This window comes from Acanthochromis polyacanthus, chromosome 13 (genome assembly GCF_021347895.1).
Source record: "Acanthochromis polyacanthus isolate Apoly-LR-REF ecotype Palm Island chromosome 13, KAUST_Apoly_ChrSc, whole genome shotgun sequence".
Taxonomy (NCBI): domain Eukaryota; kingdom Metazoa; phylum Chordata; class Actinopteri; family Pomacentridae; genus Acanthochromis; species Acanthochromis polyacanthus.
This window is the reverse complement of record NC_067125.1, coordinates 7,101,212-7,128,698: the sequence shown is the minus strand read 5'-3', so window position 1 is coordinate 7,128,698 and position 27,487 is coordinate 7,101,212. Positions and strand designations below refer to the sequence as shown.

Below are 27,487 nucleotides of genomic sequence, written 5' to 3'. Positions count from 1 at the left end.
TCAGAACAGTCGAACACAAAAGTAAAACACAGGGAGCATTTGTTTTCTGATCATAGAATTTATTGGTAAGCTCCATGGCAAAACAGCAAAAAATAAGATCTTACAATTTTATCTTGAATTAAAATGAATGCACAGAGTATTTTTTCTTTCAGCAGATCACTTGGATGAAGTGGCATGAAAATAAAATAACTCTGGGAAAAGGGGAGATAGAATGGAGAATGTTAAAGAACTACATACAGAAGAAAAAAAATCATGGAGGGAGAAAATCCAAGGCTACAGACACTAATGCCTCCAGGTTCACATTACTATGTTTCTTTTTACATCCCGCAAACAGTGAGCAGAGTCCTCGAGCAAGACATCCTCGCATCGTGCGGTCATTTGAAGCAGTCATAGCCCAACTGGCTTCATAAGTCCAAGGTGAACGCCACAATGATCTCACGTTTTACTGCAACATATGGAAGGACCAGTCATCCTGCCTGTGGTGACGAGCAGAGAGATTTGTACAGAAGAGAAAATCACAGAACAACAGACATGTGGCTGCAATTAGAACTAGACTAACAACACAGAACTGCAGTGAATGAAGTAATCTGATCAATATGTGAGCTTCTGATAACAGCGAGCCAACACAGGGGATGAAACCACTTTTAAATGTTCTTAATTATTGTTGTTTTTAAGAATTTTCTGGATCAAAGGTTTAAAAATATGCGTCAGTCTAATTCCAGCTGTGATCTCCTCCCTTTGATTTGTTGTGACCTTAACATAAAAGTGGACCAGGGTGGCATCAGCCCGCTACAAACACATGCCTCTCATCTCCATTTTCTGCAGTCAGCCACAGTACACCTGAGAATAGAGTCTGTAAGCTTCCACAAGAGTTTAACACCCAGGAATCAGGTCCAAATCAGACTGCACATGGAGCCAGTCTTCTTTGCATGGTATACAAACGTACACACACCGATCTGAACTCACTGTACATCAATCAATACTAGACGTCCTTCCACAGACATTCAGCTGCTAAAAAACCCCCACTGTGGCTCTCAAAGACAACCTTCAGCGTCACAAGCTGTCTGCCTTCTTTTAAAGGGTTCAGTGTAATGAGCTGTTTGTTAAAGTGATTCTGCAGGGACAGCTGAATACTAGCTTATTGTAAAGGTATTTTAAAGGGATGTTTGTCTTTGTAATTAGCTTCAAGTGCAATATCACTCAATTTCTGCAGGCTGGTACGTATGGATGAGGTGTGAGGCGATCATGAGTCCCATACTGAGGAACAGTTAGCATAGAGGGTAGCTTTAAACAGACTCTAAGTGGACTTGCAGAGTTTCACCGAACACCAATAAATTTCATTAATTTTGCCTATATTACATTACTGGATTTTCTAAAGACTCTGGATACTTATTTGAAATGTTTTGGAGCACTTTAAACTGGTTGCTTGTCCCACTTTAAAAGCTTCCTCTTGTTATGAAAGGGTCTGTGTGTTTGGGCTCCAGAGGAAGCTGCATGAAGTCTGACTTGTCATCACACATCAGTCAGCATCAGCTGGGCCTGAAGACAACAAAAAAGGTCTGACCTGTTTCTCATCTCTAACTGACTGTAGCAGCTAGCAGATACATAAGCAACGACGAGCACAACACACCGGAATCTGTTGGGGGTCATGTTGCATCATGGGTAATGCAGGCACTGGGTCTCATTAAGGAAAAAGCATGTGTGAATGATATTTATGCTTCTTATCACATCATTGTGAGTCAGACAGTGTACAACGGCAAGACAATGCTGGATTAAGGGAGTACTTTTCAAATGGCTGATTTTTAAAAACACAAACATCTTTTTATGTTTCACGTTTCTTCATCATGGTTCGGATGAAGTTCTGGATGAGATATCTAAGTCAGGACCGTGTGAGACTGATAACAGTTGCAGTTCTTCGGTGCCCACAGCAGCTTCAGGTCCATCCTCAGCAGCAGCAGCACCTGGTTCTGGAGATTCAGCTCAACGGTAACACTGGAAATGCACTGAAAGCCTATTTCATGTTTGAAAACTTCCAAACTAGACAGCTGTGTCGAAGCTCACTCCCTCCTTCTAACGTGGCACCATTAAACACAGCGTTGGTTCATGTTAGATAAGCGAAACATGGCCGACACCAGCTGTGCATCAGTTTATGTGATGAGTGAGTATCTGCACTAACAACCAGCTACAGTTGTCTTAAACTTTACTGCGTTGTCACAGAACATTGTCAAACATGGTTCCTCACCAAGACATCCGCTGGATCTGCTCACACCACTAATGAATTTCTCCCTGGAGGTCATTATTTGTCTTTGTCCTCGCCTGTTTCTGGCCCAGCAGGCTCATAATTATAAACCCGTGGTCTGTCTTAAGCCTATATATTTACATCTCAATTCTTTAGTGTCAAAACTACTATTAGATCCACATTTCTCAGTGTTAAACTGGACATTTTATGACAACACATTGTGTTTTTTGAGGCAGGAGTAAAACTGTGCTACACAAACTATTCACGGTTGTGTGTATATATAGACATATTATTTTCTGCTTCTTTTTCCTTTCAGTCTGCACGTTGCTCTTTAAATGGCACAATACTTGTACAGAACTCGCAGATCTTCACAATCCTGTACACTCATTCAGGCCTGTACTCAATAAACTGCTCAAGGTAAAGGTAAGTGACTTTAGTGAAATACAAGAATCCTACTCTTTCGTTGGCAAATGGCAAAGTGGCTGTAAGGGATTTTTTTTAAAATTATAATACCAACGTTTTGAATTGGAAATGTGAAAAGAACAAGAGAGTGTGAGCGGTCCTGAATCTATTTTCAGCTGAATTTGTAGCTGCCCTCAGCTCACCCTAACACTAACCTGCAGTCTCTAGTATGGATCAAGATCAAGCTCTGGAGATCTTATGATTGCCATATTGCAACTCAACACTGTATTAACACCCTCACACTGCATTGCACAGTTTGTAGCACAGACTTTCTGCTGCTCTGAACCTCAAGCTCAATCCGACGACAAAAGGAACTTGAAGGCTGTTTTAGGGTTGCAGAGAATAAAGAACTACCTCTTATAGGGACAGTTTTGAAGGAGAAAAAAGTACCTACTCCAGGGTAGGTACTTCTGAGCAACCCCAAAAACTTCCATTTTCACTCCTAACAAGCACCTCTCAACGTCCTCATCATGCAGCAGTCTGCTCTTAGCGACGTAAAATTACTCACATAGGCAAACATAAGCTCCATTCCTCTATTCCCTACGAGCTCATAGAGCAAGAGTCATGTCCGGTGACTAGTATTTGTTGTTGTTTTGATGCACTCAGAATAAGTCTCTCAGTCAAAGCTGTTGGGTCATAGACTGCAATGGAAACACAGAAGCAGGACCAATTACTGGACTGTTCCTGTTAGTATGTTTGCACCACCGCATGCCTCCTCCTTGAGCTCCTGCAGTTGAAAGTCGCCTATTATCAAAGCTATTTTCTCCAACTTCTTAAAGGCCTTATAAAATACGCACAACAACTGTACGTAAAACACAAAACAACACAACATCTCTGCTTTTCCTAATCCAAAACCAGAGTCAAGCAGGTGTAGTGAATTCCATTTATTTGGCATCGTCGCTGTGCACAGCTCCTGTTATTTTGTTGACATAAAATTGCTCACAGTCAGTGACTCAAGGTACCTCCATCACGGAACCAGCTGGCTTCTCTTAAACTTGTGATGCTACTGCAAAACAAAGCTTTCACTTTTTATTCCACACACATTAACAGGTGAATGTATCGTCGCCCAGGGCAACCGTCTGGAAATAAAAATATTAGGATTTATCAATTTCTGGCTGCTTTAGAGTGAAGCTTTCTTCTTGATATTCTGCAGCCTAACAAAGTCTTCCTTTCCATGACAATGAGGCCTCTCTACTTCAGGCATTTCTATGATACAACAAATTAATAACCGGGCTCAGCTTGTACACGGCTTTTAGCAGTTATTAAAACTGCAATTCCACACCACAAAAACATAAATATGAGTGCTTGAATTCAGTGGTATTCCTCTTTAAGTAGCTAATCTAAACAATTGCTCCTGGACAAATAAAACAATATATAGTTTATATATACTGTACATCCAAAAATACAGTTTATCTGTTAAAGCTTTGCACGGACGCTAAGTGACACATTGAGGAGAGGCAGAAGCCGGGTGAGAGCTACATACTGCATAAGGATATAATTTGCTGTAACCCGGCGGACAGCATGTGTGGATGCGATCATAGCAGCGGCCTATATATAAACACAGCACTGTAAGCACGTGATGCACAGTACCGTGGAGTGAAACATGACCTGGATTATAAGAAAGAAGGCTACTAAATATTTCAGCACTTTGCTTTGGGACACATGACGATGAGATTATCACACATAGCCACCGCACATAAACGCCCCCCTGCTCTTCTGACAATCACCAGGCCTTTGCTGTGTCATGTCTCCTCCACCTCCACCTCGTCCAACACGGCGCATCTGGTCATTGCTCAAACGACTTCCACAAACGGCTTGACTTGATTCATCTGATCCATCCGGCAAGCTAATGTGGGATGGAGACATTTTATACAGTTCCACCTCTAAAAAAACATTTTTCAGCAGGTTGAAGGGCTCTGACTAGTTTGGGTGCATCATTTCGTCTCTCAGCAGCACACACTATTAACCAGTAACGGGACGTGTTACAGGCACATGTAGGTTTTACCAGGATTACAAGGAGAAAGGACCTGAATAAAGATGAACATTCTGTACATAAAAGCCTCACGTGATATAATTAGTCAGTCTATTCTACGCATCCTCAGTCTATTTGTACTTGAAACAATAGACAGTTATGATCAAACACACGTCCTGTAGGGGATTGGCTTCTCAGGTGACAGTCAGCCGGGTTCAGCGGTCACTCTGTCAGTGTCTGAAGGCCGTGGCTGGTCACAAATCAGAGTATCGAGTGGCCCCTTCTTATGGATTACATGCAGCACTGCAGCCTCTGGAGGCACACTCAGTCTTTTCTTGCCCTCTTCTACACAGGACAAAGGAAAGGAAATTTAAGCAGAGCGGGGAGCAGCAATCAGGTCAAGTGGTCTGACTGGTCGGTCAAGTCGTCCTCCTCCACTCTCATTGGCTCCACGGCTCCAGAGGAGTGCTGCGATTGGCTGGAGCAGGACAGGTGGGAGGAGCGGCTCTGCGTGTCGTCATCGTCCTCCGCCATCACCGCCCTCCTCCCCAGCCGCTGCACCCTCCTCACCACCTCCTTCTCCTCCTCCTCCTCCTCTTCCTCCTCCTCCACTCGCCTCCCCCTCCTCCTCCCCCCTCCCTTCCTCTGCTCCCCCACCGTCCACATGCTCTCCTCCTCGTCCTCCCTCCCCTGCACCTCCCTGTCAAAGTCCAGCAGCTCTTCCATCATCTCCTCTATCTCCATCTCACCGTCCAGCTCCTCCTCCACCTCTGACCGGAGCTCTCCCATGCTCTCAGTCCGGTTGGTGTCATCCGTCTCCTCCTCTTCTTCGAGGCCCCTCAGCCGTTCTGGAGGGTCGCTGGCCTGGCTCTCTCCAAACTCCAGTATGGTGGGCAGATTGCCCTGCTTGGGGCAGCGTTTCCTCAGGCTGACCAGGAAAGGCTGCGGCAAGGAGAAGATGTCCACATTGTTGCCCAGGTCGATCCACGTCACGCTGGGAAAGCTGCCAGGATCCTTAGACAGAAAATATTCACATATCAACAAAAGCAGCATGTTCACTATCTCTGTTTCTCATCTTATGTCAGGGAAATGACTGCAAACAAAGGAGATCGCTGTCGAGAGGATTTCCCTGGATATACCAGTGTTTACACACAAATAAATTTCATCCACAAGATATCAAACAATAATCCTCAGTGTTTCTGCCGACCAGTGGGCCATAAGTCTCTGTATCAGACTGTACTGACGAACTAAAACCGACAATGTTTGCGGGAACATCAGCTGTAAATAGAAAAAGAAAAACACCACTATGACTCTTTGTTATCGTTTCCTCATGTGTGCAAAATCTGTGTCGTTTTTAGTCTATTTTTAGACAAATTTGCCTAATTTTCATGGTTCTTTAGATGTGGTGGAAATAATAACATACTAGCTTCAACTAGTTTGGTTCCTCAGTTCATTTCCTGTGCTTAAAAATATCAGGTGAAAAAAGACCAAGAGTGACTTTAATTTTGTCCAGAGTGTTACTGCAATAAAAATGTTTGATTGGTAAAAAAAAAAAAAAAAGAGCAGAAAACTGTAGAAAACAGAAAGAATCGTCTGATTTTCAACTTGCTAACGGTCCCTAAAAGAATCATATCTTTACTTAATTCTACATTTTGGGTTTAAAATGAATAAAAAATGCACAAGATATACAAACCAACATATATAAATATAAAAAAAAATCTGTTTCTAAGTGCAAGCAAGAAGCCTTGAGTGACTCAGTCATGTGACAAACGTCTAAGGATTTTTCGTCTGAACTGCAGGATGTGTTTCACACAGAACAGAGGAAAGAGTAGTATGGAAACAAACTACAAATCTAATTGTTACAACAGCTGAAGTATGAAGAGCTATCGCAGGAGACACGTAAGCACTGAGAAATGATATTCCATCCATTCATTATCTATACTCCACTTAATCCTCATTAGGGTCATGGACCAGCTGACTTAGAGTGAAGGCAGGTCACACCTGGACAGGTAACAGTCTGTCACAGGACTACATTTAGAGACAAACAATAACACTCACATTCACACCTATGGACATTTTAGAATCACTGATTAACCTCAGCATGTTTTTGGATTGTTTGCATGTTCTCCTGTGCATGTGTGGGTTCAGATGTCTCTATATGTAGTCCTGTGACAGACTGGTGACCTGTCCAGGTGTGACCTGCCTTCACTCTAAGTCAGCTGGGACAGACTCCAGCCCCCCATGACCCTAAAGAGGATTACACTGTGTAGAGGTAATGGATGGATAATTTTGGACTGCCACAGGAAGCTGGCGTACCCGGAGGAAACCCACACATGCACAGGGAGAACATGCAAACTCCATGCAGAAAGATCCCAGGAAGGTGGGGACACAAAGCGGTGATCCTCCTGCCATAAAGCTAAAGTGCTAACCACCACAGCACTGTGCAGCCCCGAGCAATGATAACGCTGAATCCATTTTTTAAATTCAGTTTTTAAAAATCAAATAATGTCTGAATTTAGCTTTTGTTGATTTATGACTTCATAACTTTGATAGAGTAGGTATTGTGAGTTCTCTTCACTTCAAGTCATGGCTGTGCTGTTTCCATAGAGGTGCAGGACTTCATATTGTAGTAAAAAATGAGTCAAAAGTGAGTACAAATGTGACAAAAAATGCTCAGAAGCTGCTTGGAGTTCAAAGGATTAAAAGGGAATGCAGCAGGCTCTAACTCAGCTCCACTGTGGATCTGTCTCCTTTTGTGACAGTGACTGTCAACATGTATGACATCTGGGTACCTACGCCTCCTGAGTGGCATGAGTGAACAGCAAAAAAACACGTCTAAACACAGATAATGTATCAAGTCAGAGTGACAACATGCTTTGCAACAGAAAACATCAGTATATTATGAATATATTACAGTAACATTTCAAAATATGCAACAGCTAAGAGTCGCTCTGACCTTCAGGGCATCAGTGAGCTCCTTAAGGACAGCTCTGGTCAGCCTGTTTCCGTTCAGTGCCAGAGTCTCCAGATGTGGGAGTGCAGCCAGCGTGGGCAGGAGCAGGAGGAAGGCCTCATCCGTCAGCTCGGTGAAGCCCAGCTCCAAGCTGACCACAGTGGACGCGTGGCGCTGCAGGTGTGCACACAGACGCTCCATGTCCCGAGCCGTCAGAGGGATGCCGGAAAGATCCAAGGCCCCGCTGGACGGAGGGGCCGACAGCACTGCCTTCAGACTGCAGACAGACACAGGAGAGACAGATAAGAGTCCGCCTGCTCTGGTTGTTTTGAATTACTTTATCTACCTGATAAAGGTCTTCTGTTTCAGTTTGCTCATAATTCACTTCCCTGTTCATCTATTTACCAATAAATGTCAAGACTTTATTGTCTCAAACTGTCTGAATATTGAATTGCGGTGGTGCACTAATCCTTTTAGTGATGACTCATTCCATACCAACAGATGCTCATATTAATCCTATACAATAGCATCACACTGCAGCATTCACCACCTCCACTAATCACATAAAACCTGCAACCTCACACGTTTCAAAAGTGACAGCGTGGCGATGTGGGGATGTTTCCATATCTGTGTTTGCATCCTGCTGGCTGTAATTTATTCACAGTGAAGAACTCAGCACAGACTGCACTGAACAATGGGTTGCTTCACTGCCTGTAATGAACTTCAGTGTTTCCTCATTTTTATGCTTGTTCTGGTAAATGCACCCAGTTTTTAGCAGATCCTCCAAGTGTTGCACTCTGACCCAGCACAGAGTTCAAGCTGGCAGACTCCAACAATGTGGATACCCACTCTGTAAGGCTCTTTGTTGCCAAGGATTCCTGGTGCTGGTTGTTCATGCTATGCTATCATGCTATGATGTGCAACTCAGTGGATTTAAACATGAGGAAACATCAGCTCACAGATGCTGTTACACTTAGAACTATACCCACAGTCAGTCACAAAGATGCTGTATTCAGTGCTCAGCTGCACTTGGAATTGTCCATCCTGGTGCTGTTGGTGACAAATTTGTATGAGGTCATGATGGAAATCACTAAAATAAGTGCATTGTTTGGTCATAATGATAAGAAGCTTTTGTAAAGATACAGAGGTTAAAGGAACGTTCAGTGCATTGCAATGATCAATTTGCCCCCAAAGCAAAAACCCAAAGGTAAAGAAATAAAAATGAAACTGAGAGGCAATTATCCACGTAAAGTAAACAAAAAAAGCAAATAAAAGTTTCAATCCCACTTTTTTTTAAATGGAAACTGAACCGCTAAAGCGTTACACTGACCAGCAGATGTACCTCCAGTATCTGACAGCACAAACAGAGGGAATAAAAAGCCCAGCATGCACTGTACCTCAGACACTAATGGAAACTACAGAAAAAGTAGCTGCAGCTAAATGGACCTCTGGGGACACAGACAAACATGCAGAGGCACTAAAGGGATTTAGGGCTTAAGAAAGTGAAGTTGGGGAATAAAAAATGGCCCTGGAGCAGCAGAACACTTAAAGCTATACTCTCCAACTGCATGGTCAGAGTCAAAAATAAACCCAAAGGGGCGACTGGATTTGGGAGAGAATTATGTGAGCTGAACGCAGAGGGCTCGTCTGGGGTCTGGTCCACAAAGAAAGAAAACTGTTCAATTTTTACGGCTTACAAATTGAAAACAATACTTGTAATGCACACTAGAGACGAGAGCTAATGCCAGCTATCGTCCACAAATAACATGAATGTAAGGTTCAGGGACACACACAAAGTAGGATACTTGGGATTAGTCTGCTGGCGGTAAATCTGTTCCTCGGTGGCTATACATCTGCAGAATGTGAGCATCAGTGGAGACCTTGAGCTCTGATCAGCGCAAAGCTGGACAGAGGCTTATAGAGAAACAAGTGGCTGCTGTGCAGACTGTGAGATTCAACTATTATTACCAGTTAACAGCTGAATATATTTATCCACTCACATACCAGAGGGACTGAAGAAGAATCTAGGCCAGAGCAGCCCAAAGCAAAGCAGTGAGTGGGTCAATTTTAGCCCTTGAAAAATGTTTTACTCACTCTCTCCAGGGCCGTAGACGGTCTCCTGTCACTGAGGAGTATTTTTGGTTTGATTTGGCTGCTGTCCGCCTACCAATGTCAGCTAAGACGGTGGTGTGAGATGAGGGTGTTGATCTTTGCTGCTGGGCATCATCTTTGTGTAGATGTGGAGAATTAGGCTACACTTTACGCCTCACCCGAACTCTGAAACACCAGTTTACGGTGTGTGTACGACTGATGCAGGCTTCAAAAGGGGAAAGCTGATACACGGGTAGCATTTTTCAAAAATGTAGACTGCCTGTCAAAGGTTTGGATACACCTTCTCAAGAAGAAAAAAAGAAGAGAGAGAAAAAAGGATACACCTTCTCATTCAATGTTTTTTCTTTATTTTCATGACTATTTACATTGTAGATTCTCACCGAAGGCACCAAACTATGAATGAACACATATGGAATCATTTAGTAAACAAAAAAAAGGGGAATGAGTCAAAACATGTTTTATATTTTAGATTCTTCAGAACAGCCAGCCTTTGCTTTCATTACTGCTCTGCACATTCTTGCATTCTCTCAATGAGCTTCATGAGGAAGTATTCAATGAGAAGGTGTGTCCAAACCTTTGACTGGCGGTGTCTGTGTTAGTCTACTGCAGACAGTCACGTTACCGCTCAGATCAAACACAGAAAAACACATTGGATCCTGTGGAAGTTTCTCAAAGACTGTGACTTTGCACTTTGACAGGATGTAGCAGCTCGGTACAGATCAGCCTGTAGCACCGTGTAAATCTGAGTATTCTGGAGGTGTGTCAGCCATAAAGGACCAGCATGGCACAGGATTTCTGTAGAATTTAGATCTTCCTTCCAAGTTTGGGTTCCATTGACACAGATGGATCAAAGCATGTCTGTACAAATCATCCATCCATCATCTATACACCACTTAATCCTCATTAGGGTCATGGGGGGCTGGAGTCTATCCCAGCTGACTGAGGATAAAGGCAGGGGACACCCTGGACAGGTCACCAGTCTATCACAGGACTACACAAAAAATCCCACTCACATTCACACCTACACACAATTTAGAATCACCAATTAACCTCAGCATGTTTTCGGACTGTGTGAGGAAGCACAGGGAGAACATGTAAACTCCATACAGAAAGATCGCAGGAAGATGGGGATCTTCTAGCTGCAAAGTGAAGGTGCTAACCACTTATCCACTGTGCAGCCCATGCACAAATCAAAGCATCTCCAAAGACCAATAACAGCTACTTCCATTACAACTGTTTAAATGATGAATATAAAAGAGTGGATAGCCAAGAATCTCCTCATGCAGCATCTCTTCATAAGAATTAGTTTAAAGCACCATTTGCTTTTCTGGCGTGTGTGTAGTCGGCGTGTTTGCAGTGTGGACGGTCCACGCAGTCTGAAATCTTGGGCTGCATGTGGAGGCATGCAGAGGAGTCCACACAGACCCTTTTTGAGTTTGGTAGATGATGAAATTCACACTAAAATCACCCAGCATGAATTGGTCTCAACACCTCCTCTGGTATAAGAAGACACAGCAATGTCTCCTCTTTCTCTACGTCTCAAGCACTTCCTCAGAAAAGAGCATAACCCACATAGAAACTGTTGGTTTCTAAGAAGAGGCTGAGTCATGAGAACGTTGTTTAACATCACCTACACCTGTGCTGCATGTGTTATGCTGTAGAGGATTAAAAACTGAAGGGCCTCTTTAGTCATTCATATATCCATTAAACCTTTATTTGAACTCTAGATGCACTGAGGTATGGAGGCCTCATTTTTAAAACAGCCAATTAAGACAACATGTGGTCAAATGATAAGAATGAGATTAATTAGAGCAAGTCGAATTTTACTGAGTCAACAAAAAGAGGAGCAGCTGGAAGTTGAATAAGACTAAATTTGAAAAATAAATTTCCCCCAGGATAAAAAGAAATCAACCGTTAGATAGTCTCTCTTGATTATCCAGCTGTTGCCAAACCCCCAGTCCAAAATCCTGTCCAAGTAAATTTAGTTTCAATTCAATAAAACCTGCAGGTTAAGTCTTCCTCTGGGTATTTGGTCTCGAGATGTTTTTCGACATTAAAAGATGTCATTTAGTGTTGATACAGTGGGTCTATCATAAGAAAATGTAGTCTTACTGAGGTCTGAAACTAATTTCATCATCAGTTTATTTGGTAGGAAATATCTCTTCTGCATCAATATATGACATTTTGAAAGGGGCAGTTCAGGAGGGGGCTGCACAGTGTTGTAGTGGTTAGCACTTTTGCCTTGCAGCAAGAAGATCCCCGGTTCAAATCCCGGCCTGGGATCTTTCTGCATGGAGTTTGCATGTTCTCCCTGTGTATGTGTGGGTTTTCTCCGGGTACTCCGGCTTCCTCCCACAGTCCAAAAATATGCTGAGGTTAATTGATCACTCTAAATTGTCCATAGGTGTGAATGTGAGAGTGATTGTTTGTCTGTATATGTAGCCCTGTGACAGACTGGTGACCTGTCCAGTGTGTCCCCTGCCTTCACCCGAATCAGCTGGGATAGACTCCAGCACCCCCGCGACCCTAGTGAGAATAAAGCGGTGTATAGAGAATGGATGGATAGACAGTTCAGGAGGCTACAATTAGAGAATGTTTTCATTTTTTTTTAAAAGTCACTTTAATCTTTGAGATTCCTGCAACAACTAGCTCACACTGAAGAGACATAAAATCATCTTAGTATATGTATACAACCGTTCAAAAGTTTGAGGTGACTTAGAAACGTCCTTATTTTTGAAAGAAAATAATTTTTTCAATGAAGATAACATTCATTTCATCAGAAGTATAATCTAGACATTGTTAATGTGGTAAATGACTATTCTAGCTGGAAATGGCTGATTTTTAATGGAATATCTCCATAGGGTTACAGAGGAACATTTCCAGCAACCATCACTCCTGTGTTCTAATGCTACATTGTGTTAGCTAATGGTGCTGAAAGGCTCACTGATGGTTAGAAAACCCTTATGCACTTATGTCAGCACATGGATAAAAGTGTGAGTTTTTATGGAAAACAGGAAATTGCCTGGATGACCCCAAACTTTTGAATGGTAGTGTATAATCTCATGTTTTTGTTGAGTGTAGGTTCTGACTTCACCACTCAGTGAAACGTTGAGCTGACTTCAGCAGGGAGTGCAGATGGAAGATAATCCCCTGCTGAAAGGGTAACTAAACTCAGCGTCTACAGGTGGATGGATGAGCTACTGACAGCATTCAGATGAGCTGAGAGCAGAACACCAACAGCTCACCATGATTACAGCATGACCATAATTAAAAGTCAGAGTGGGGCGGCACAGAAACTGATATCTCATTGTATTGTTTTTTTTACTGTGTAGCAAATCACTGTAGGTGAAACAGTCACCTGTTATGGTTACTTACTTTAAGCGTTATGCAGGAATGATACAGCATGTAAAGATACAGCATGATGACGCACATGTGATAAGGTTTTTGATGTTCAAGTTGTGCTCTTTTAAGTGTGGATATCACATTCTGAATTACAGCATTGTGAGTGTGTGTGTCGCCACTCTAACCGGCTTCACTGTTGGTTGTGTCCACCTCAGACTAAAGTGTGGACACCACTCCATGACATGATCAGGAGGGGCACAAGCTGGTGAGGAGAGATGAAGAGCGGTGAGGGAGGAGAATATCTGTTAAACACAGAGGAAAACATTTTCCAGCAGAAGCAGGAGTCACTCTAAACACGGCACGTTATCTGTCAGAGACATCAGGGTTTACTGTGCTACTAGTTAATGACAAAATAACCTAACACGGCTGCTCTGCTGTATACTAAGTAGATTTGTTCTATTTATCAGCCTGTTCATGAATGTAGCACGGCATCAGGACTCACTATGTTGCATTTCTAACAGCCATGTGGTCAAAGTCAGCGTATACACCGCTTTTACGATTTGAATTGAACGGGATATCTGCTGTATGCGTCCCTCTTAACTGAAATAAGTGAAAAGTGGCGATTTGACAGGCGCCATTTGAAGCTGCAGGAGTTTTAACAAGAATTTAGAAACTCACATGCAGTTCCCACAGATTTATTTATAGAATATGATGTCCCCAAAACAACAGAAATGACTCGTAATGCAAGCCATTTGTAGTGCAGTACATATCATCATCAAAACGGCATTGTGGAGGTTCAGGCAGCTTCTGCTGTCTTAATGCAGTATCATCTAATCTTAGTAGATTGTATTTTTCTTTTTCAGCTGTGAGTCGGAAATTTTATGTAATAACTCTTAAGCCAATGGGGAAAGGGATGAGTATTCTTATTTTTTATTTTCCAAGCATGTATGTGTATGTGACTTAAAGTGTGTGGATGAAAATTGTTATTGTTATGGTGTGCAGACTCCACCTACTCCTGCCTGAACTGGTTAGCAGGTTTCACTCTAGAATTCATTCACTAAAGTTACAATGAATGAGAACAATGAGACCTTCAGCCTGAACCTGTAACATCAAATAACGCACAATGCTTGCCATTTATTTGCCAAAATCTGTGGAGCTCCGGTTTATCCACAAGTCACGTAATGGGTTTGCTGTTTTATAACTGTGTGATGGTTTTACCTCATTCTGGAAAATGTCCATTAGACTTTAACAAACAGAATGAAACCATTAAAAAAGAGCTGCTGACAGTATGTCATATCCTCTAATAAACACAGTGCAGCTGCTTTCCTCAGCCTCCGGCCTGGACGTGACAGACCACACGTCAGCGGTCTGGACAGCTCTCATCTGGTTTCTGCCTCTTCCACATCACTTTCAGGTTTGTCTGTTACAGACCCTCCTCTGTGAAGGGACTGAGAACTATGCAGTGGAGGATCTCAGGGGGATTCAACATGTCGCTGGATTGTCTTTAGGGATTACTTATATCTGCAGTTCAGATGTGATGAAAAGTTTTATCTGAAGCACTTTATGGTCAGGGCAGGAGGTCAGGCAAAGAAGTCTAGAAATGATAAATGCAAAATGGATGTTTAGTAAAAGTGAAATAACTCCAGTAATTTATGGCAACCTGCTGTAAAACTTACTATGTAATCTCAAGCGGGTAGATATGTCAGAAAAAAACAAAAGAACAAGAAAAATCTTGAGATTAATCTAAACTTTGATGCTCGTAGATAGACTATATTGTATTTATAGCAGTGCTTTGGCCAAAACTTTCCCTGCTATAGCAGAGTAACACCAGAACTTTACACAGTTTCAAAGGTTCATAGGGAGAAACTGACCACAAAATGAAATTCTCTCAGACTTACCCTGAGTCAGCAGGTTTCATTTTTGACCTTGGAATGTTAAATTTTAAGGCTCATATGGGGAACACATGAACTCTGCTCTGTATCATCTCAAAAACACGATGTAAGTGCAGCTCTTTCTGATACAGGAAACCTAATGCTTGATTTTATAGCAGACCAGACTGTTGTGTTTCTGTCCTATCTGGCCAACACACTGAGTCAGAACTCAGTGTTCAAATAGCCTATTATCAGCTCGTCTGTCACCTGTAAATCCCATATACTTAGCTGTACAAAGGTGCAACGAAAGTGAAGTTTTATTGATTGATTGTTCTATTCGAGGCATTTATAGACAATGAGACAAACACTGACCACCTGTAGTTACTAGCAGAGTACCTAGATGGAGGGTTTTAGAAGGAGTCTGACATTTTCTAACAATCTGTTTCCATCTGTTTCTTCTGATACCTTGCATTTACTTATAAAGTTATTTCTTGCATGTACATGCAAATGAAGTGGGGAAAAAGCACCTTGAGGCTGATGAGGCTGCCCCTCACTGTCTGGGTAAGTGGTTACAAACCACTTCCCACACTATATGCAGCAGCCCATTCCTCCTTCCTGAGTGGAAGTGTGCTAATTAGTTAACACAGCCGGTGCAGCGATGCCCTCGGCTCCCCATTACACGTGGTTTGAGACCACTGATCTAACGGTTCCAGTCCATACTCTCCTCCCATGCTCGGCTGCTCCTCCCCTCTCCCAGCTCAACTCCTTCTGTCTGGACCGAGTGTTTCTCTGCACTCAACAGGAAACAGACACACAGTTGGCTTTAAATGATTCAAGACAAATAAACTTATACACATCTCAACCTGAGGACCATCTGCAATCTGTGCCTTTTGTCTGTTGTCCTCAGCATGAAGAAATGTATCTGGACAGCTTTCCCATGGTTCCCCAGTCCCCCTCTGCCACCAGAGCTTCCAGCACCACTCTGCCCTGCTCACTTTAAAGCAATAAACAAAATAAGCTAGCCTTCTAGTGAGCAAATAAAAAGCATATGAGAGGCTGAGAGAGCTCATGATGTGTTTGGCATCCGACCAGAATCCCACGCTTCCTATTGAGGTCCTCCACTCTTGTCTGGACAGCAACCAGAGAGAGGTCAGGAGTGATGGCTGGGACTGTCATTGCAGGGATATTCCTTTAGAAACTCTGACTTTTTAAACTCGATCACATGATATAAAATATCAAAGTAAAGTGTTCAGAGTATTTTAGGTAAAAACTGCAGAACTGCACTACCAGTAAAAGGTTTGGACACAACTTCTCATTCAGTGGTTTTTATTTCATCATTTTCTACATTGTAGATTAATACTGAAGACACCAAAACTATAAAAGAACACATATGGAATTATGCTGTAAACAAAAAATGTTTATCTTCTGTATTAATCTACAATGCAGAAAATAATCAAAATAAATAAAAAGCCTTTAATGAGAAGGTGTGTCCAAACTTTGTCTGGTAGTGTAAAACCAGTATAACATAATATATCAGAAGTAAAGGTACTCATACTATGCAAACACTGAAAACACAGTCATGTTTACCGCATCTGTGTATCTGTGAGGGTCCGTGTGACATACGTTTGTTTACCCAAGTAGAGCAGGCCCCTTGGCATATTGTTACTTAAAACTGGAGGGCAAATTCATGCTTTCCATGCCAATGTGCACAGAAAAACCCCAAAGCGGACTGAGCATGCTGGTCTGGTCACACTACAACAGGTCCACACCGGTCTGAGCAGACAATGTCAGGATGGAGCCAAAGATTTCAAATTTTGATCCAGCAGTCCATAACACCTTCTTTCAGTCTTCAGTAGTCCATTGGTGGTGTTTCATGGCCCAGGCAAGCCTCTTTGTCTTATTCTGATGTCTTAACAATGGCTTTCTTGGTGCAACTCCAAGTTTTCTCTCCACAGTTAAACTTCTTACTCTGACCACTATGAAGCTGTGTTTGAAGCTGTTGTCCTGTTGTCCTATCACCAAGCTGTTGACTCAGAAACTTGGCTTCTGATTCTGTTGAGGCTTTGGGTCTTCCAGAACTCTTCCTGTCAGAGTTTCCTCCAGTTTCTGAGCCTTTTGATGGTGAAGAAAACTGGACTTACTGACACCTTGACTTTCTTTGCAATCTATCAGTCGGAAAGACCTACATTTTTTAGTGTTATGATGGTCTGTCTCTTTTCTACTGTTAATTGCCTTTTCCTCTCCATTTTTATATCAACACACTACTTTCTGCAGTATAATACTGTTCTAATAATGCTCTGGAGGGTTTGATACCATGGTGTGTTCCAACACTACGTTATGCAGACAGAGGGGGCTGGAAATAATCTAGAAAAGTTGGGACATCTGTAGGATTTAGTAGCACCAACTTTCAAGGCTTCATCAACCTCCATTGTTGTAGAACAACTTTAAGTTGTTAACCCATTTCTGTTCCATGAAAAAGTTCTTTTAGTATAATTCTGACTATTAATTATTTTTCAGTTTTGGGTAACTTTATCTTTTTTAACCTCTGACAGTTCACCACGTACTTTTGTACCATTTCAAGATATTCATTGGACTTGAACTACTTGAATTTCAATTTTAAAAAACTTTTGACCGGTAGTGTGTGTTATTATAATGAGAGCAAAGTTGGATGAAAATTTTCCAGAAATCTGTTTGTAACCCAGCAGGCCCAGCGTTCCCAGGCTGACAGTCTGGTGAACTGTCGTACTTCTGGTTATCACAGAGCTCAGAAGCTACTCCTCCACTTTCCCCCAGAAATGCAGTCAGTATAAAGACACAGGGACGTCGTCACTGCCTGAATTTCATATTGCATATCGGCAAATGCCACTTTCGTCTTGGCTCGTTTTCAGCACATCACCATGGGGCTTAACTTTATTTCACCTCCATCCCTGCATCATCCTGCCTGTATCCCCGTCTGTCTGACTGCATCTCGGTATGATCCGTATAGCCACATATATCTCCACAAATCCACGTCATACAGACTCATTTCTCTGCTTCATCCCTTCCTCTGAAAGATCCGAAGCCACCCACTTGTTTCCTGAAAAAGATGCAAAAGGTGAGTCCTCTTCAGATATGAGATGTAAACAAGGCAGGGAGGCAGATTCTGCAGGGATTTTATTTACTCGAATCTGGTCTGAATGCAGCTTGAGATTCTGTCCTTAGCCCTCCTCTACCGGTGTGCCTGAGCTTCTGTCGACCTCAGGGATCATTTATCACCCAGTCAGCTGCTGTATGCGCCTCCTCTTTCCTCTTCTCCTCTGCCTGCGACAGAGAAGGTGAGAAAGAAAAACCTTCGCCTCCTCTGCAACAAGGTTTTCACAGGAAGCACAGAGGTTGACGGTGCTTTGATTTATGTTTGATCAATGTTACCTCACAACACAGCAGAGGAGTCTTTCACCACGTCTGAATGAGCAGTTGTGACATATTTCCAGAGACATCGCCGACTTCCCTGCAATCGTCTTGCTCTGCGATTTTATCTAATCATGTGCCATCTGGAGCTGCATTTATGCCGAGTCACATTCCCAGCAATCACTACAGCATCTGATTACACTGATTAGGCCGATTTCAACCAGAGGGGAGGAGCTAGGGAAATCAGCCGCTGGAGTGTTCATGTGGAAGAAAATCAGGCAAACGTGCCGTTCTCTCTCCACGATTCAGGCTGGACCACACTCACCCACACAGCAAAAACTCAAAATCTTACCAAGTCTATTTGTCTTTTTTTTTACTCAGAATGTTTCATCCCACTTGCTTTAAGATAAATTCACTTAACAAGAGACATTTCAGCAAGATGGAGGGACTTGTTTTCAGACAATGCATCTTAAATATCTTGTTAAGTCAAACAATCTTGAAATCATCTTGTTTTAACCCTCGAGCTGTCCTGCGGGTCAAATGAACCCGTATTAAAGTTTAAAAATGTGGAAAAAATAATGTATTTTCAGAGTAAAAGCTTCCACATTTTCAAATTTTTTGGGAAATTTTTTGATGGAAGAAAAAGAAATGCTTAAAAAATATTTCTTTAAGAACATTCAGAAAAAAAAATCAACCAAAATCCAGCGAAATTCGCTGGATTTTGGTTGATTTTCTTTCTGAATGTTCTTAAAGAAAATCTTAAAACTTTTACTGATACATATAAAATCACTTTAGATATTTTTAGGATTTTTTTTTTGGAAGATTTTTATTCATTTTTTTGAAAATATTTACAACTTTTAGATTTTTTTTATTTTTAAAAAATGTATTTCTTGCCAAATTTGGGGATTTAAAATAAATAAATAAATGAAACCTTTAAGGGAAACTTAAGGAATTTTCTTCCAGAAGATTTTGCAATGTTTTATAAATTTGGAGATTTTTTTTTGCTACATTTTTGGATTTTTTTAATCAGACAAGGCAACAATATTTTTTGGTGACAACAGGAGGGTTAAGACACCTAATCTTGACAATCCTGGTAAAATAGAGCTTAAAATAAGTTTTCCCAGTTAATTTTAAGATCTCAATATTCTAAATATCAGATCTTATTTTAAGAAATCTTACCAAGACATTTTTCACTTGTTCTATTGGCAGATTTTTTCACTTATTTTAAGGTAAAAGTTCTTTGAAATAGGTTTATTTTTCCTTGTTTTGAGAGGGGCATTTTTTCCAGTGCTGCTGCTGATCAAACATCCTGTCTTTTGTTCCGTCTTGATTGGTTGACCCACATGAGTGTCTCCCTGCTGTACTTTCTCGAGTGGCTGAATCACAGAAATTCAGGTGACTCATGCGAAGCTTAGTTTAGTTCTTTTGGATCCTTTCACTATTCAGATGGTTTGTTTATAAAAAATAGCAACAGGACCTCCAACCTGAATGACTATCTAGGTCAGTCTCACTGCCCCTTACATACAACCATTATGAGTGTTTCCTGAATTAGTACCTGCAATAAGAGCAGATACTCTCCCTTTGTTTGGTTAGATTTAGGGGAAAGTCATGATGTGGGTTTAAAAGGCTGCATGTCATGGTTACAATAATAAACCTCGGACTGAGGATGAACAGTAGTCTCTTTTGTTAAAGGCCAATGCTTTGCCAGCCCATCCATCTACCCCAGCCTCCTTTATTCCTCCTTCACTCTTGTTATATTACAGTGTCCACTGCTGGGCTCTGTCACAATGAGATATAGATAACTAGAGATTGTTATAAGGTGCTTGCAGAAACAACACAAAGCTGAGGACAGTACAGGGTGACCCCCAAAAAAAGTTTACACTCAATTGATTGCTTGTGCATCTCTAACTAGGTTTTCATGTTCCAATGATTCCTTAAAGTCTGTCAATGCAGCTGGTTATCTCTCTTCTCTCAAATTCATGTGCTTCTGTTGAAAATGAAGAAAACTTTAGCTGTACCTGAACTGCTGTGTGCCGGTCTGACACCTACTGAAATTGCAGCACAGCTGGGAATAGCCAGATGTGCATTCTACAAAATTAAAAAGAAGCTGAAAGATACTGGAACAGCCTCACGAAAGCCTGGGTCTGGTCGTCCCCGGTCTGTGCGGACCAGAAACTTGATTGACAAGGTCAAACGGTGCATCAAGACAAATCCTGTGAGGTCCATGAGAAAGATGACACGTGAGCTTGATGTGAGCCGCTCCTCAATGCAACGGCTCATCAAGAATGATCTGAACATGAAGTCCAGCAGGACGGAGCACCAGCACACACCTCCAAAAGGACTCAGGAATGGTTGGATGCCAACTTGCATGCATTCTGGTCCAAGGAAATGTGGCCACCCCAGAGTCCAGCTCTCAATCCCCTGGATTATAACATATGGGCAACTGTGGAGGACAGTGCCTGTAAGAAGCCGCACCCTTCTGTGCCAGCCTTGGAGAGGTCCATTCTTAGATCTTGGGAGAAGATGACGGCATCCTACATAAAGAAGACCTGTCAAGCATTCCGCAGGCGCCTGCAGGCTGTTGTGACACTTAAGGGGGGACACATTAAAAAGTAGAATCTACCGTACATGCTCTTTACAATGATGCATAATTTGTGAATAAATTCTAATTCTAAGCTGAATAAACATGGTATTAAAGTTGTATTCTGCCAGTGTAAACTTTTTTTTGGGTCACCCTGTAATTTAATGGCTGACTGGCAACATAATCAGCAACTCCTACTTTTCTCCTTCATATGTGGATACTGACATAATCGGTAAGTCACGACTTCAATAATTTTCTCAGTCGAGCAATTCATTGTTTTGCTCCTAAAGAAGTTTAATAATGTGTCTCAGGAAAATCAAAATGATAGTCATTTTACTGTCATATGTCAGTAAATAGTCACATAAGACAAGCTGGAAGCACTCAAGGTTTGGCATTTTCGCTTAAAAATGCTTATTGTAACTAAATATTGACAAAAAGTGTGAACTTTGTCTCCAAAAATGTATGTTCTTATTCAGCTAAACTATAATTTCAGTTCGTTTCGGAGGGAAATGTATTTTCTCCCAGATTACATTTGTTCATGATTCATTAATATTTGTCTAATGAACAAATCTTTTAGATTTATTTTATTGCTTTACTGTCGCTCCTTTCCAACCAACCAGCTATATATGAAATGACACAGATTTAGAGACTCAAACTACTATTGACCCTAAAAGGAAATTATAAGAAAGCCTTTTATATCAATAAGTCTATAAAAGCGAAGTCTAAAACTAATGGTGCCGTACAGGACAACAAACAGGTGAAACCACCTTTTCAACCTCATAAATAAGACTCTGTGGCTCTTTGAAAGTTGAAAATTTCCCTACTACATCATACTGTTACCTTACCGGGAGAAAATACATTAAATACTGTAGATCAGAAAGCAGTTTTGCCATATTTTTTAAAAATAGTGATGGTTCACCTTTACAAAATAAAACCACAGGGTGTCCCTAGCATTTGGATACACTGTAAATCTGATTAACTATATATATTTTTGCCTCCTCAAATTAAATATGGCTTTGCTGAAAGAAGAAAGAGTTGAGCTGGTTCTTCTCAGTGGACATGAAGGAAGGTCAACACCTCACTGAAAGACCCCGCCCACCATCCACTAACTGCAGGACTCTGTCTTGTGCCGAGAAGCATAAAATGAATATAAAATCAATCTCCTCTTTTAATAAAAGATTTCCTGACACAATCACACAAACTGTAGACATTACCTCTCCGCTTCATGACGTGCAGAAGAAGCAGATGGCCTCCACTCAGTAACACATCTACAAAACACACTGAGATCAAGTGAGAGTTGCTGTGCACAAAGTGTCTTTATCTGAGTCAGGCAGCAGTGGGGCTCAGCGGGTAATACCATTATTCACACAGCTACAAGAGGTCACTGGTCCACTGGGAATAAACATGAGTCACAAACAGATGACGGCGTTGTTGTGTGGAGGAGGAGGACGAGCTGGAGATGGACACGGCTAAGCATCCGTGCTACTTCTTCTGATTCAGATACACTTGAGCATTCATATTCAGACACGCCAATGCATGTGAAGCATGAAGGGTGAGGCTCCGTGTCACCGTACAGCAGTGGGCTTTACATCATGGGCACACACAGCAAAGGCTACATTTGGATTTCTTTGCGTCACCACAAGGCTTCATTTGACTGGGCTGCATAATGAAAGAAGAACGCTGGAAAAAAATGCCCCTGTCAAGAAACTTTTACTTTGAAATCTGCCAGTAGAACAAGTGAAAAATGTTTTGGGGAGATTTATTGAAATAAGATCTGATATTTAAAATACTGAGGTCTTAAAATTAGCTGGGAAAACTTATTTTAAGCTCTATTTTACCAGGATTCTCAAGCTTAGGTGTCTTAACCATCCTGTTGTCTTCACTTAAGGCACCAAAAAATGTTTTTTCTTTTTCTGAAAAAAATAAATAAAAAAACTTTTCCCCAGATTTCTGAAAATTTGCAAACATCTTCAGGAAGAAAATTCCAATAATTCCTTAACAGTTTTATTTAAAAGATACATTTAAAAATCCCTAAATTTTGCAAGAAACAGAAATAAAAAAATCTAAAAATTGTAAATATTTTCAAAAAAGTAATAAAAACCTTCCAAAAAAAATCCTAAAAATAGCTTAAGTGATTCCATATATACCAGTAAAAGTTCTAATATTTTCTTTACGAACATTCAGGAAAAAAAATCAACCAAAGTCAAGCGAATTTCACTGGATTTTGGTTGATTTTTTCCCCAAATGTTATTAAAGACACATTTTTAACATTTCTTATTTTCCACCAAAGAAATGCTCAAAAATTTCCCAAAACATGTTGAAAATGTGGACATTAGAAGTTTCACTGTGAAAATATATTTTTCCCCACACTTTTAAACTTTAAAACGGGTCACTTTGACCCACAGGACGACACGAGAGTTAAACTTATTTTGAGTTTTCTTGTAAAATTCAACTCAAGACAAGATAATTTCAAGATTGTTTGATTTAACAAGATATTTAAGATGCGTTGTCTTAAAACAAGTCGCTCCATCTTGCTGAAATGTCTCTTGTGAAGTGAATTTATCTTAAATCAAGTGGGATGAGACATTTTGACTAAAAATAAGACAAACAGACTCGGTAACATTTTAAATTTTTGCAGTGAAGCGTCATTGTTCTAAACCAGTACAAGATGCAAGTGGACAGTCCACAGCTTTTGCTATTTTTGAATGTTTTGAAGCAAGAGAGAAGCGCTGAGAGTGAAGACAGGTGCTCTGTTACACCATCTGGACCCACAAATTCAAAAAGGCACAGTTTCTTCTAAGCCCTTTGAGAGCAGATCATTAAATTTATCAGAAACCCCATCCGCCTGAATCACCTTTTCTCCTGGATCGTGTGTCGTCTCCTGCTCTCACAGCACCGCCGGTGGGTCTGTCATAATCTCATATATTTTTAGAAATGGGTGTTTCATTGTTTCCTCCATTCTCCTCTGGGTGCTGTGAACACTCAGAGTCATTGTAAAGCCATAGCAGCCTCTGGGTTTCTGTGCTGCTCAGTGAGGACAGGCACAAGTGTACAATGTAGGACCTGGTATGGAGGGCAGAACGGATGAGTCAGAGGATGAGGAAAAAAAGATTAGGATTAAAGTGGAGGAAGAATATGAATCCAAGTGCTTTTGAAGTGCTGAGATTAATTTTGAAGCTTCATTATATCCTAATTGCAAGTCAAAGCCTGTATTAATATTTCAGGACGGAAGTTAACGTCCTCATTCTGGCTAACAGTTGGAAGGAGACGGCTCAAATACAAAACACACTGAACAGACTTTAAGAGGACCTCAAGGAAAGAGTTCTAATTCAAACCGAGGATATAGAAAATAATTCAGCTGTGTTGTTTATGCAAAGCAATACAGGTCTGTTTACCTTGTGGATACCAGTGAAAAAATGCTGCACTGTCAGCACACTAAACACCACGTACTTACTGTACTCTGCACAGGAAAACACAAGAGGAAGACAATAGGTGTAACAGAGAAAGACAAGAACACGGCAAAAACTCAAAATCTCACCAAGCCTGTTTGTCTTATTTTTAGTCAAAATGTCTCATCCCACTTGATTTAAGATAATTCCCTTAACAAGAGACATTTCAGCAGGATGGAGGGACTTGTTTTAAGACAATGCATCTTAAATATCTTGTCAAACAATCTTGAAATTATCTTGTTTAAACCCTCCTGTCATCCTGTGGGTCAAGTTGACCCGTTTTAAAGTTTAAAAATGTGGGGAAAAATATTTTCCCAGTGAAGACTTCCACATTTTCTAAAATCTTTGGGAAAATTTTTTGGTGGAAATAAATAAATATTTTTTTAAAAATGTTTCTTTAAGAACATTCGGAAAGAAAGTTTTTTTCTGATATGTTGATATTTCTGATACATTTTTTCTGAATGTACTGATATATATATATGTAATCAATTTAGATATTTTTTAGGATTTTTATTGAAGAGTTTTATTCATTTTTTGGAAATATTTACAATTTCTGTAGTTTTTAAATTTTTTATTTCTTGTCAAAATAGTTTTTATATATATATATATTTTTTTTTTTTAGGGGAAACTTCTTACTGAAGATTTTGCAATTTTTTTATGAATTTGGGAAATTTTTTTGCTGAATTTTTACAAAAAATTTTCAGACAAGGAAACAATATTTTTTGTTGCCGTAAATGAGGACAACTGGAGGGATAGGACACCTAAGCTTAACAATCCTGATAAAAATACAGCTCAAAATAAGTTTTCCCAGCTAATTTTAAGATCTCAAGATCATATCTTACTTCAAGAAATCTTACCAAGCCATTTTTCACTTGTTCTATTGGCAGATTTTTTCACTTATTTCAAGGTAAAAGTTCCTTGACATAAGTTCTTTTTTCTTGTTTTGAGAGGGGCATTTTTTCCAGTGAAGAAAGCCAGGCCTGTAGTGCTGCTCAAAGAACAAATCTTACACTGCTTTTCAAATGCCCAGTGATGACATTTGAAACAGAAAAACTGACACAATGTCTAGATACGAGCAGTGCAACACTGGGGTTTGACATTAGAAAATGTTCCGGTTATCTCAACATTAGCAGGAAACACAAAGAGCAATGGCTATTATGGATCTGGAAACTGGACAGCCAGTTTGTCGCTGACTCCTTTGTGCAGAGCTCCTGGTATCTTAAAGATTTTGTTGATGTTGCTTAGCATGAAGACCAGCATGAGGTCCTCCTTCTCTTTGGAGAGAGTTTTGCTGTAGAGAATCACCCTGGAGAAAGACTTCTTCAGTCTGTTCTCCATCTCTTTGTCCACCTTTATCTCCTGAGGAGATAAAAGTGGACAAAGTTCACTGGATTTTTTTCAACCAAAATCCAGCGAACTTTGCTGGACTTTGGTTGATTTTTTGTGAATGTTCTTAAAGAAAATACTACAAGTTTAACTTATAGAAATGTAATCATTCTAGATATTTTTAGAATTTTTTTGGAAGATTTTTTGAAAATATTCACAAGAATTTTCTTGCCAAATTTGGGGGATTTTTAATTTTTTTAAATAAAACTTGCGAAATTTAGGTATTTTTAAAATTTATTTTTTTCAATAAAACTTTTAAGGAATTATTGGAGTTTTCTTTCTGAAGGTTTAGCAAATTTTCAGAAATTTGGAGAATTTTTTTGGTGATTTTTTGGGGATTTTTTTTCAGACAAGGAAACAGTATTTTTGGTGCCCATAAATGAAGACAACAGGAGGGTTAATACATCTCAAATTAGGAAGTTACATGAAAACATCTATTTTTGAGTGAAAAACTGTTTCTTTTTTAAAGCATATCTGGCTTATTTTAAGACACCTAAGCTTGACAGTCCTGGTAAAATAAAGCTTAAAATAAGTTTTCCCAGCTAATTTTAAGATCTAAATATTCTAAATATCAGATCTTATTTCAAGAAATCTTACCAAGTCATTTTTCGCTTGTTCTGCTGGCAGATTTTTTCCACTTATTTCAAGTTAAAAGTTCTTTGAAATAAGCTTTTTTTCTTTCTTGCTTTCAGAGGGGCATTTTTTTCCAGTGTGTATTTTATGCAGCAGAGAAATTTCTATAACAGAACCAACAACAGCACAAACACAAACCAGAGCAGGCTTAATATTTTCTACACATTTTTGACACTGTTGCAACAGGTAGGCGTACAAAGGTCTGCTTAGCACCAACACAGTGCCGTGCTGGAGATATTTCCCTCAGGAGTTGGTGGTAACCCTAGTTTTATCTGCTCTGCATTACAAGTAGGTCTTTGTAAAGCTGCCTCCCCGAGCTTCCACCACAACATCAGCCTTCCTCTACAGTCAGAGCCTTCGCCAGCAGACGATCGGTGTATAACACGCTGGTAATAAAAGCCCCAGTGATTGAGTGTGAAAAGATACAAGATGGCAAATCGATGGTTTCCCACAGGTACGAAAATGGGATAGGAAAGAGCAATAACTGGCTGCTTCACGCTGCGTCTGACTGAGTTTCTGTCCAATCATGCAGGTATTATCATCTCCAGGAAATCAGAATATCAAATGTTTACGAGGTATTTCACAGTGGTTGAACCCTGTATTCATTTCCACTGCTAATTCTTCACGTCTCTCCCTCCCACACACACACATTTAAAGAGCTTTAGATATTATTGTCTGTCTGATTTCCCTGCTGGTGAGGTGAAGCAGATAGAGGGAATGAAGGGGACTGAAAGAGCAGAGAGAGCACCTGACAACCTGAGTCAACACTCAACTTCTCTCTCTGCCGGCTGTCGGAGCACAGGTGGGAGGCAGCCAATAAATCTGTCGGTGCACCAGCGACAGCGAGGCCGTCAGCAGGAGGCAGAGACACCGACAGGCTGCAGACAGACGGGTTCAGAGGCAGACAGACAGGGGAAGATGCAGCAAGGTGTTTGTGTGTAACAGAGTGCCATGAGTTACCATGGCAAATCAAGCCGAGGTCAAGCCAAACCTCAGCGAGACCTCATTATTCCCCTTCCGACATCATGAAAACTAAACGAGCCATTTCGAAAAAACACACAGACGCAAGACTCAGAGGAGGCAGACAGACAAACAGACAG

The 27,487-nt window shown here is 40.8% G+C and overlaps 1 protein-coding gene across 2 annotated transcripts in view; it reads right to left on the bottom strand.

Moving 5' to 3' along the window:
* Positions 1-38: 38 nt before the first annotated feature.
* lrrc75a (leucine rich repeat containing 75A) overlaps positions 39-27,487 on the bottom strand; it is an 86,664-nt gene continuing 59,215 nt past the window's right edge. The window contains exons 4-5 of one of the 2 annotated variants that reach the window (XM_051957836.1): positions 7,630-7,903; positions 39-5,687 (exon numbers count right to left, since the gene is read on the bottom strand). In XM_051957836.1, the coding sequence (XP_051813796.1) occupies positions 5,067-5,687; positions 7,630-7,903 (895 nt within the window). In that variant the 3' untranslated portion in view covers positions 39-5,066. The remainder of the gene's footprint in view (positions 5,688-7,629; positions 7,904-27,487) is intronic. The other variant, XM_051957837.1, reaches the window with a different exon arrangement.